Source organism: Notolepis coatsorum (assembly GCF_963971535.1).
Source record: "Notolepis coatsorum genome assembly, chromosome: 3".
NCBI classification, from domain to species: Eukaryota; Metazoa; Chordata; class Actinopteri; order Aulopiformes; family Paralepididae; genus Notolepis; species Notolepis coatsorum.
This window is the reverse complement of record NC_140167.1, coordinates 13,840,345-13,853,021: the sequence shown is the minus strand read 5'-3', so window position 1 is coordinate 13,853,021 and position 12,677 is coordinate 13,840,345. Positions and strand designations below refer to the sequence as shown.

Here is a 12,677-nt window from a genome sequence, read left to right as displayed (position 1 = left end):
GTATATTACAAAAAATTGCATATCTCGGGCGGCTGGGTGGCGCAGTGGACATTGCGCTCGTCACCAACGCAAGAGACACCGGGTTCGAATCCGGCTGTCGGCGTTGCCTCCGGCTTGGGCTGGCTGTCATACTATCTCAATTGGCAGAGTTAGCGGGTGGGAAGTCGAAGGGTGGTAGTCTGGTCGTTGTGAACAGCGACTCCTACAGGTCGGTTGGGGCGCCTGCACAGCAAAGTCAGGAAAAATGGCGGGGGCAGTGTGAGCCTCCTCCTACACGTTACTCCTCGCCAAATGAGAGTCCGCACTGGCAGGTGAAAAGATGTGACAGGCTGCCTCCACATGTATCGGAGGGGACATGTGATGCAAGGCTTCTATCCTCCCTACAACCTGCCAGTGGGGGGCACATGCGAGCAACGATCAGGACAGGGGAGGGAGAATTGGCACGAGAGGTAAATTGGGATGGGGAGAAAAATCACAGAAAAAAAAGTAGATAAAAAAAAAATTGCATATCTCCTGAACGCTTTGTGCTATTGGAACCACATTTGGAGGACACGTCTAGATATGATGTCTGAGTGACCGTGGCAAATATGGTGCCATTCGGCCAATAGGTGGCGCTGTAGAAGCATCATATGTTAAAATAGCCATAATGTCTGTCCTTCGCATATCTCAAGAACAGTTCGTCTGGTGGACTTCACACTTAGTGGGTGTATTGCTGAGGACCCATGTAAGTGAGGTGTCGAAAGTGAGTGTGTTGATGCACGGTTCTTGAGAACCACACGAGTAGCAATACCGCGGTTCTTGACAATGTCGCAAGCAACACTTCCTTCCAGGGGATCCACGTAATCAGGGTTGAATTAAGCACAGGCACGTGCTCCAGACGGGCACGTTTTGAATGCTATGCAGCGCTTCCAGGCAGTCAGTCAGTCAGGCCAGTTACCCTGAACTATGAGTAACCTCTCATGGGTGAGGTATTCCTGGCTGCTCCCGGCTCTTCAAAAAGAAACCGGGGCTCGTCAAAATGACGAAGACATTGATTCATGCTGTTATCGGGAAGCGTTGTTGTTGCCCCATTCCTGGGTGAAAAGGTATTTTGGCAGGTTGTTTTAACCTTTGACTACCTTAAGTGTCCGCATTTATATGCGCTGATAGGAAAATGTCATGTTTTGCGCTGAGAACATTTCCAGTTCCTCTTGGAGATGAGGACTAATCATTCTTCCGTCATGGCCGGAGGGGACAGCTTGCAAATTTGATATCTCACGCACGCTCCGTTGCCACGTGCATAAATCAACGCTTCTCAGAAATTAGACTTCACAGACTTTACACTTTCACATTTTTAAGTTGCATCATTTCTTCACCCTACTTCACCCTACCCTACTACTCACAGCTACTATTACATTGGTTATTGCTGGGGAAGGTCCCGTGATTTAAGGCAAGTCAAGTAGAACTGTATTTGTCCCCAGAGGGGCAATTGGTTGTGCAGCAGTAAAACACAGTAATAAGACATGATCAGAAACACACAAAGCAATTAAATACAACATGTTTTTACATGAGAGTAAGAAAACATAAGTTAAAAAAAAAAAAAAAAAAAAAATTATTAAAAGCAATTAAAAGGCAATATTTACCAAGCATGGTTGGGTGGTCAAGATTATATTACCTTCTTCTGTACCGTCTGTACCTTGTACCATCTGTACTGTACCTTGTACCATCTGTACTGAACCCTGTACCATCTCTACTGTACCCGGTACCATCTGTACTGTACCCTGTACCGTCTCACAGAGTTGTGTGTTTGTTGTGATGCCTTATAATCAGTAATTCATTCACACTTGGCCACTCTGCCCCTAGTGGCGGCTCACAGGTATGGCACTTTGTGTAAGACCAGATCAATGTATGGGAGAATGCTTCTCATCTCTGACACTGTGTGTTCTTGTTACACACAGGACTGATGGAGGTCACAACTGTGTGGGACCAGAGAAGTCCTACCGTTCCTGCAACATCCAGGTGAGCAACACCGATATAAGTCACAAAGTAAATTACATTCCCAATGGTTTGTAGGACGCTTTTCTTCCCTATTGACATTTTCTGGATGCCAAATTATATATATATATATGATATATGAAATGTCTTGTGCGCTACATATCTCTGATTATTGATCCCAGATTTCAGATAGTCATCTTTGGGAATCAATTATTTTTTATGCTAGAACCTCATATCAGACGATAATCAAAATGTTGTACTTTGTTGTGTCTCTTATAAACATATTTTTTTATTCTATTTATTATTATAATTTTCTTTTATAAATCTAGGTAATAGAGGTCTTGTGCAGAGTTCTTAGTCTTCCAACATGGCTGCCTGTAACATAGCAACCATTGTTATGCACACAGCAATGGAAGAGACAGCGGTTGCTATGCGCAAAACCGCTTTGCTCTGTGTTGACATCTGGGAAATACAAAAACCTAAACGTTTCGGTGTCTTATTACTAGATGTTGCAAACAAGTCACAGTAGAACAGTAATATATCATGTTTCCTCTATTTTGAGCACATGGCTTTGTTTTTGTTTTTAACCTTTGTATATCACTGCTGGGTTTCTGCCTTTGATGTTGTGACCTCTCCGCCCCGTCCCTGTCCCACGCAGGACTGTCCCGAGGGATCCAAGGACTTCAGAGAGGAGCAGTGCTCCAAGTTTGACGGAACTAACTTCCAGGGGAAACTCTACAAGTGGCTCCCATACTATGGAGGTCAGAAGTAAACCACAGACCCATAGGAAAAGGAACTAGTAAACCTTTCCATATACACCAAATATTATAGGAATGCTATATTATTTCTAAAAGCATAGAGAAACCATAGTGTTTCTATGGTAAAACCACAGGAATACTATTGTGATTCAGCTTAAATTTACGATAATATTCCACTATAGAAATATTATAGTGAATCACTACAGCATTTGTGTGGTAAATGTTAGGAACTAGAACAGTCTAGGCGTATGTAGTTGGAAACATCACCTGAACTTTATAGGGAGTTAGTTCCGGCTCCCAAGCTCTCATTCCCACACATTTATCAATCAACGCTTAACCCGGGGATATTTTTCTCAGATGAGATCCAGCGTAGACAAAAGGTGAATCAAAGGTGAAGGAAAATGAAGAAGAAGCTATCTTACTCATTCCTAACATACATTATACTATAGTGTGTACGAAAACACCACAGGACTAAAGTTAATCTCCATAATATATGGGGAGGTTTGGACAAAGAGACAGCAAAGAGTTCCAACCTGTTAGCATTAGCTGTGACGCCATTGGAACGCATTGGTGGGAAATCACATCTTTTGTCTGTGTCTCTAGTCACAGGAAGGAGAATGGAAAAAGAACATCAAGTTCACACCCATGTCAATTGACATAAAGATTAAACTTATTAAATCCCCCCCCCCCCCCCCCCCCCCCCCCTTAACTCCACCAGCTGAGAACCCCTGTGAACTGAACTGCATGCCCAGAGGAGAGAACTTCTTCTACCGACACAGCAGCGCTGTGGTCGACGGCACACCGTGCCACCCCGGCCGGAAGGATGTCTGTGTGGCCGGAGTCTGCAAGGTAGGACCCAAAGGAACCGAACACACTGAGGAGAGGAGAGGAGAGGAGGGGAGGGGAGGGGAGAGGAGAGGAGAGGAGAGGAGGGGAGAGGAGAGGAGAGGAGAGGAGAGGAGAGGAGAGGAGAGGAGAGGAGAGGAGAGGAGAGGAGAGGAGAGGAGAGGAGAGGAGAGGAGAGGAGAGGAGAGGAGAGGAGGGGAGGGGAGGGGAGAGGAGAGGAGAGGAGAGGAGAGGAGAGGAGAGGAGAGGAGAGGAGAGGAGAGGAGAGGAGAGGAGAGGAGAGGAGAGGAGGGGAGAGGAGAGGAGAGGAGAGGAGAGGAGAGGAGAGGAGAGGAGAGGAGACAAGATGAGACAAGATGGGAGGAGATGAGACAAGATGGGAGGAGAAGATAGGAGATGAGAGGAGACAAGATGGGAGGAGATGAGAGGAGATGAGACAAGATGGGAGGAGATGAGAGGAGATGAGACAATATGGGAGGAGATGAGAGGAGATGAGACAAGATGGGAGGAGATTAGAGGAGATGAGACAAGATGGGAGGAGATGAGAGGAGAGGAGAGGAGACAAGATGGGAGGAGATGAGAGGAGATGAGACAAGATGGGAGGAGATGAGAGGAGAGGAGAGGACACGAAAAGAGAGGAGATGAGATTAGAGTAGGAGAGATGAGAGGAGAGGAGATGTGGTGACAAGAGAAGAGATGAGAGGAGATGAGGAGATGGGATGAGGAGAGGAGATGAGAGGAGAGGAGACAAGAGGAGTGGAGATGAGAGGAGAGGATATGAGATGAGAGGAGAGGAGATGAGATGAGATGAAATTAGAGAAGATAAGAGGAGATTAGATGACATGAAAAGAGCGGAGATGAGAGGTGATGGGAAGTACTGAATTGAGACATTTCTTATATAAATCCAATCCATTATTATTATTATTATTATTATCATAGTAATCCAAAACAATTCTACAAAACAAAGAAAATGGGGTGTCCCCATGGCTCAGCGGGTGCATACCATGTCCTCGAGATGTTGTGGGTTTGACTCCGGCTTAATGAAGACATTATGATGTCACCAAGGATCAGACCACATCATCACATAAACCCCGTAATTATTACATTAATCAGAGGGGACACAGTCAGTACAATTTACCAGCAGGATATAAGATTAGCTTCACTCTGTGGTAATGTCAAACACATTCTGGCCTGGCTTTTGCCTAAACGCACACTGTTCCCATGTAATTATTGCCTTTTCATGTAATTTCTCTTTTGAAACCTCCCTCATTCAACCTCCAACATCATATTTTCAATCATTCAACAACTCTTTTTGTGTAGCTTCTGTCCAAACACGTTATTTTCGTCTTACATAATTTATCGTCAAACCTTATTACCCGGTACCTTCTACACCTGCATCAATTATCTTTTATTCAAAGAAGAGTTGGCAGTCCTTAGTATTTTACTTTACTGAAGCTTAAGGCTGGAAGGTATACAGAATATTTATCTTTTTACAAACCTTTATTTAAACTAGAAAGGCAACTGAGGTTTCCCTCATTTACAGTCACATGTACATACAGAAATTAACAAATAGAATCACACAGCATATAAAATCATAACAATAACAAGGCAAAAAGTAAGGATAACAAATCAATTAAAATACATACAACTTGATTGACAAAGGTTGGAGATCAAGGTTTTAAACTCTGCAACAGAGGAGAGAATCTCAAGCTTTAAGGACTTATGAACTAGAGGGGAATCATAGCAAAATGCAGATTTACCCTGTTCAGAGCAAACTCTGGGGGACCTTAAGGACCAGCCAGTCACTAGAATGAGTTCCATAGGTACCAAAATTCCATTCCAATAATGATGTAGTATAAGGAGCTAGCTTACCAATAATGATGTAGTATAAGGAGGTAGCTTACCAATAATGATGTAGTATAAGGAGGTAGCTTACCAATAATGATGTAGTATAAGGAGGTAGCTTACCAATAATGATATAGTATAAGGAGGTAGCTTACCAATAATGATGTAGTATAAGGAGGTAGCTTACCAATAATGATGTAGTATAAGGAAGTAGCTTACCAATAATGATGTAGTATAAGGAGGTAGCTTACCAATAATGATGTAGTATAAGGAGGTAGCTTACCAATAATGATGTAGTATAAGGAGGTAGCTTACCAATAATGATATAGTATAAGGAGGTAGCTTACCAATAATGATGTAGTATAAGGAGGTAGCTTACCAATAATGATGCAGTATAAGGAGGTAGCTTACCAATAATGATGTAGTATAAGGAGGTAGCTTACCAATAATGATGTAGTATAAGGAGGTAGCTTACCAATAATGATGTAGTATAAGGAAGTAGCTTACCAATAATGATGTAGTATACGGAGGTAGCTTACCAATAATGATGTAGTATAAGGAAGTAGCTTACCAATAATGATGTAGTATAAGGAGGTAGCTTACCAATAATGATGTAGTATAAGGAAGTAGCTTACCAATAATGATGTAGTATAAGGAGGTAGCTTACCAATAATGATGTAGTATAAGGAGGTAGCTTACCAATAATGATGTAGTATAAGGAAGTAGCTTACCAATAATGATGTAGTATAAGGAAGTAGCTTACCAATAATGATGTAGTATAAGGAGGTAGCTTACCAATAATGATGTAGTATAAGGAAGTAGCTTACCAATAATGATGTAGTATAAGGAGGTAGCTTACCAATAATGATATAGTATAAGGAGGTAGCTTACCAATAATGATGTAGTATAAGGAGGTAGCTTACCAATAATGATGTAGTATAAGGAGGTAGCTTACCAATAATGATGCAGTATAAGGAGGTAGCTTACCAATAATGATGTAGTATAAGGAGGTAGCTTACCAATAATGATGTAGTATAAGGAGGTAGCTTACCAATAATGATGTAGTATAAGGAGGTAGCTTACCAATAAGGGCCTTAAAAATGAACAAATACCAGCGTGTGTTGCACCTCTCCATCATGTTTCTCTGTACCCCCCAGCGTCTGGGCTGTGACAACATCCTGGAGTCGTCCCAGCTGGAGGACCCTTGCCTGCAGTGTGGGGGTAACGGACAGTCCTGCTACAAAGTCAGGAACACCTTCGCCCAGCGTGACCTGCCCACAGGTACTACATTACCTGAAACCTACCCCCTCGCCTACCTCCTTGTACTCAAATATACACTCAGATTTGATGGATTCTTTGGGTGACAAATTTGTCGTCCTAGCCAAATTGCCAGTGTCACGTTGAACTGAAAACAATCTATGATGTGGAACCTGTACCCCAATCTTTAGAATTTGTATGGGACTGTCCAATTGGGACTGTCTAATTTGTACTGCCTAATTGAGACTGCCTAATTGGGACTGCCTAATTGAGACTGCCTAGTTATTATGAAAATTGTTTTATGAACTTATTTCACTTAACTTTTTTTTGTGTGTATTTTTTTTATCCAATGATTTAATGAGTTGAGGCCCCCGTATAGGCCCATCGGGGTCTCTTGCCTCTACTCAGCACCTTTATATACACTTTCTGTCATGGTCAATGTTTCGATTTTTTACTGTTTTGCTGAAATGGTGCGAAATAAAGAAATAAAGAAATAAATAATTGGGACTGCCTAATTATTGGAAGCAAATAATGTCAAAATCTTAGGGAGCTGATGTCCATCCTTTTAGAGAGGGATGCCCGTGCAACCGGCCTTTTACTACGATAGCACAACACTAGATGCTGCAGGAATCATGTTTTTTTTTTATCCACTTTTTCTCCCATTTTCTATATTTTCTCCCATCCCAATTTCGTATCATCCAATTCAACCCTCCCGTCACGAACGCTGTTTCTTGCCTCCCACAAGCCGGCTGCAATGTGGACTAAGTCATACATAGCACAAGTCCCCTCCGGTACTTGAGGTAACAGCAGTCGCATCTTTTCACCTGCGCAGCTCGATCTCTCAGTGGCGAGGAGTAACGCGTGGGAGGCTCACGCTGCCCCCGACACTTCCTGATTCTACTGCGCAGGCGCACCAACCGACCTGTAGGAGTCGCTGTCCACAACGCCCGATCCCCACCCATCAGTTTCCCTCCCCGTAATACGGCCAATGTGTATTAGTATGAACGACCAGCTAAACTGAAAGCAAATGTGGAGCGCTGGGCTCGAACTGACGAGCCCAGCGTCTCCAGCATTTCGTGGCGAGTGCCTTGCCCACTACGCCACGTAGCCGCCCCATAGTAATAGGGTTTTTATAACCGTTGTTGTGTGTAAACATAATAGCACCAGAACAAAACTTGCTACACAGGCAGTTCGTCAGCCCGTGGCGAAAAATGTGACGGATATTTTTGTGGTCGCTCTAATCTTCGACCTCACAGTATGTCTATAAGACGCGTGTCTCCTCTGCGTCTCAGGCTACAACCAGATGTTCATCATCCCGGTCGGAGCCACCACCATCAGCATCCGAGAGATGAGCCCCACACGCAACTACCTGGGTGAGTCCTCCACAGTGGCCTTCTGGGTTATACTGTGACACATTTGATTTGACACCCATGTGTACAGTGAAATCCCACAGAGGACTATGTTCTCAAGGGAACCCTGTACACAGATTATATATGTTTATGTTATATACTGTTTGGGATTCACTAGAAACTAGGCATCTCACGTACTGTGTCCAATGGGGCAGTTAAGTTGGGGCGTGAGGTCCAATGAGGTTAAAGGAACACGCCAACATTATGGGAAATGCGCTTAGCGCCTTCTCCAGAGTCAGACGAGAAGGTAGATAGATACCAATTTCCTCTCTGTGCGTTCAGTAGAAAGCTATCTGGCTGTGAGCTAGCCTAGCTTAGCATAAATGAATGGAAGCGGATATGGAGCAGCTATAGCCTAGCTTTCTGCCAAAAACACCTTTCCTGGAGTTTAAAGCTATAGGCTAGCTGGTCCGTATCCTCTTCCATTCATTTTGTGCTAGGCTAGTTCCTTTAAAGGTTAGGGTTGAGGTAGGGTTGGGTATGTATATACATAGGGAGTCCCTATATAAAATACACAATACCAAAATACATTTCAATGGAAAAAGAAAGAGATAAAATGATATAAAGACGTCTTTGGAGGAGTTTAGTGTTTACAGTGGAATTGTGCGAATGATATGTCGGGGACAAGTGAGAAATGGTAAATGGTTGTTCTGACTGAGGTGTTGTCACCAGCCATCAAGAACCTGCGTGGGGAGTACTACCTCAACGGCCACTGGGTGATCGAGTTCTCCAGGGCCACGCCTGTCGCCGGCACCATGCTCTACTACCAGCGCGGAGCCGAGGGAGACCACACCCCCGAGACCATCATCGGCCGCGGGCCGACCACGGAACCTCTGGTCATCGAGGTAAGTTGTCTGCTGAACTCACCTAGTCCTCACATCTCTCTCTCTCTCTCTCTCTCTCTCTCTCTCTCTCTCTCTCTCTCTCTCTCTCTCTCTCTCTCTCTCTCTCTCTCTCTCTCTCTCTCTCCTCTCTCTCTCTCTCTCTCTCTCTCTCTCTATATATATATATATATATATTTGTGGAAAATGTTCTACCGTGTGTAACTGATCTAAATCTATGTGAAGATAGACTGAATTTGTCTTTATCTACCGATAAAATATTTACAAAACAGAACGATTTCACATCACTTAAGTGGCGATGCGGCACATTTGGGGTAGCTTCTTTCTGTTTTAAATTGGTATATTAAAGCTGCACTATGCAGTTTTGGAATAACTAAAAAGTAAAAAAAATATTATATATTCATAACAAACTCATAAATTCACAATAAACAAACTCTCCTTAAAGACAAATTGGGTCAAATTGGGACAGTTTGAAGCTGGAAAACGTACCAAAATTACTTTGTCACGTTTACAATGCAGGGCCCACAGTTTTGTTTACAGACACATATACTATTTTTTTTTTTTACTTTTACTTTGATTAGTAATTGCAAAAACCTTTACATTACACTAAATATGTTTTGTAAAGTAATTGCACATTTCTCTCAACCAAACTGCATGCTGCACCTTTAAGCATTGGTCTAAATATACTCAATCCACTGTATGCAAGTGTTATTTTTGCTTGTACAGTTGTACAGTGTTCCCCACCCACCCCTCCAACCCCCCCACCCCACCCACCCAACCACCTCCAATGTACAGCCCCCCCCCCCCCACCCACCCAACCCCACCCCACCTACCCAACCTCCCCCAATGTACAGTTTTTACGTCAAATGTATATACTCTCTTTTCTGGACTCTTTTTGTATCACAAACAGTACTGTATTTGCAAATCTGGTATGTCATAAATGTATAGATGTAGCAGTACTGTCTTATCTGTATGTCATGTATGTCATATATGTCCTGATGAATTGAAAATGGGGGACCCTGATGTAAACAAGACGAAAGTCTTTCTCTGGTCTGCATTCCCTTAACAATTGTGTGTATTGAGCCGTACTGTATTGTACCCATTCTGCAATCTGTTAATAAAGTTTTCAATCAATCAATCAATCAATTGTTTTGACATTCGTGGTGCCTCGTCTCTCTGTCCTCCCTATAGCTGATCAGCCAGGAGCCCAACCAGGGGGTAGAGTATGAATACTACCTGCCTAACGGACGGTCCAGAGAGGGCTACTACTGGAGCCATGGCTCCTGGTCTGCCTGCAGCAAGGAGTGTGGATCAGGTCAGAGAGTCTGCTGCCATATCACTCAAACCCATAGGTTGTTTCACACGTCTTGAATACATACAAAGCTGGTTATCATCCTTCAGTATTATCTGGAAAAAAATAACCAAATAACATTTATTATTCAAAACTGCAAGTTATTATCAACTAAGACAATAGTTTGGTAACACTTACAGTAATGAATACCTTATATAATGCAACATTATAATGAGTAGCATTATAATGCACGCATGAATATGGTAGTTCTAACACGGTCGTAACACTTTATAAACCACACACCTTTACCGTATGTATGATGATCATGCGCTCCATCCAATCAGAGGACAGGCTGACTGGTATCGGTGTATTTATTTCTTCAACTCTTGGCCTGTTCTCCACCAGGGTACCAGTCTCGTCTGGTCTTCTGTGCCATTGATAACGAGGCCTACCCCGACTACCTCTGTGCCTCTCTGCCCAGGCCCCTCAGCAATCGCACCTGCAACCCCCACGCCTGCCCACAGACCCGCAGGTGAGCGAGGGAAAAAAACACAACCATTCACGGCTAAAGAAGCAAAGGTTATGAACGGACAGCTTTAGTGACAGCGACAGGTTTAGTGACAGATTCAGTGACAGGTTTAGTGGTTTTGTCATGGTTTTTGCTTTATTTTTCCTTTCTGTGAGGGACAGCTGTCTATTTCGTCTCCTGTGAGGGATAGCTGTCAATCACTGGCCTCTGTGGTTAATTGCCTCATGGGTCGGCAGGTGTGTGGGCTTGATTGCACCTGATTCAGTGCAGCTGTGCAGCTGTGCAGCTGTGCCAGTGGGTCTTGGACTTCCTGACTGGCAGACCCCAGGTGGTGAGAGCAGGCAACTGCACCTCCTCATCCATCACCCTCAACATAGGGGCCCCCCAGGGCTGTGTTCTGAGTCCCCTCCTCTACTCCCTGTACACACACGACTGTGTGGCTCAGCGGAGTAGCAATACAATCATCAAATTTGCTGACGACACAGTGGTGGTGGGCCTGATCTCTGCCAACGACGAGAGGGCCTACCTGGAAGAGGTCAAGGTCCTGGCGGGATGGTGCCAGGAAAACAGCCTCTCCCTGAACGTCAGCAAAACAAAGGAGATGATTGTGGACTTCAGGAGGTCGGGGGTCAAGGACTACAGCCCCCTCAGCATCGACGGGGCACCGGTTGAGAGAGTCAACAGCTTTAAGTACCTCGGAGCCTACATATCCGAGGACTTGACATGGACCACACACATTGACAGTGTTGTGAAGAAGGCACGACAACGCCTCTACTTCCTCAGGCGCCTAAGGAAGTTCCAAGTCAGTCAGAAGATCCTTAAGAACTTCTACTCATGTACAATAGAGAGCATCTTGACCGGCAACATCACCTCCTGGTTTGGGAATAGCACTGCACAAGACCGAAGCAGACTACAAAGAGTGACACGTTCAGCCGAACGCACAATTGGAGGGGGGCTCCCCACCCTCCAGAACATTTACAACAAGCGTTGCAAGGGCAAGGCTAAGAGAATCATTAAAGACTCCAGTCACCCGAACAACTGCCTCTTTGAACTGCTGCGGTCAGGCAAGCGATACCGGAGTCTCAAGGCGAGCACAGAAAGACTCAGAAGAAGCTTCTATCCCCAGGCCATCAGGCTGCTAAACGAACAATGAATGAACACTACACAACAACAACCACCAAACGCACATAGCACACACATCCACACGCACACACTCACTTTAAACAAACACACTGTAGCACCCACTCCACACACTTTATAGCACACACCCACTTTAAACAAACACACTGTAGCACCCACTCCCCACACTTTATATTTATTGATGAAGGATTGCACTACAACTCGTACACCTTACTGTAAATTGTACCTAAAATTGTACCTCATCCCATTTCTGCTGTGCACTAGATAGTACTGTACATTAGTACACTGCATAGTATTGTATATTATATGGTAACTCAGAACATTGTACATATGTCTATACCGAACACTGTGACCTCATTTTTCTTCTTCTAAATTACATGCTATATTATGTTATTTGATACTATCTTGTCTAGCACAGTCTCTGGAGCGTAACAGTAAGAAGCATTTTGTATGAAAGTATTCTGTACTTCTGTATGACAACTATTAAAGAACTTGAACTTGAACTTGAACTATGGCAAAGCTGAGTCTATTTAAGTTTGAATCTTGCAGTGTTAACTGCTTTTTCATTTCCTTGTGTTGGCTATCCTTTTGGTCAGGCTTATTATATTAAAGTGTAGTGCTGCCCTATTCAGCATTCAGCCTTCTTGGTAGCCATCCTTGTTTTGGCTACTGGCTTATTTTACACTTTATTTTATGGAGGCTGAGCCGTTTATGGTAGTGTTTTCTTGTGTTCTTTTGGAACTGTCCTTTGCCTAATACGGCACATAAACTCTCTTGGTGGAGGTT

The 12,677-nt window shown here is 43.7% G+C and overlaps 1 protein-coding gene across 1 annotated transcript in view; it reads left to right on the top strand.

The window, feature by feature from the left end:
• Positions 1–12,677, top strand: part of paplna (papilin a, proteoglycan-like sulfated glycoprotein) — a 51,868-nt gene that overhangs the window by 7,938 nt on the left and 31,253 nt on the right. The window contains exons 4-11 of the mRNA XM_084311613.1: positions 1,938–1,998; positions 2,633–2,735; positions 3,451–3,581; positions 6,581–6,704; positions 7,973–8,053; positions 8,762–8,934; positions 10,123–10,246; positions 10,628–10,754. Coding sequence (XP_084167739.1) covers positions 1,938–1,998; positions 2,633–2,735; positions 3,451–3,581; positions 6,581–6,704; positions 7,973–8,053; positions 8,762–8,934; positions 10,123–10,246; positions 10,628–10,754 — 924 coding nt within the window. The remainder of the gene's footprint in view (positions 1–1,937; positions 1,999–2,632; positions 2,736–3,450; positions 3,582–6,580; positions 6,705–7,972; positions 8,054–8,761; positions 8,935–10,122; positions 10,247–10,627; positions 10,755–12,677) is intronic.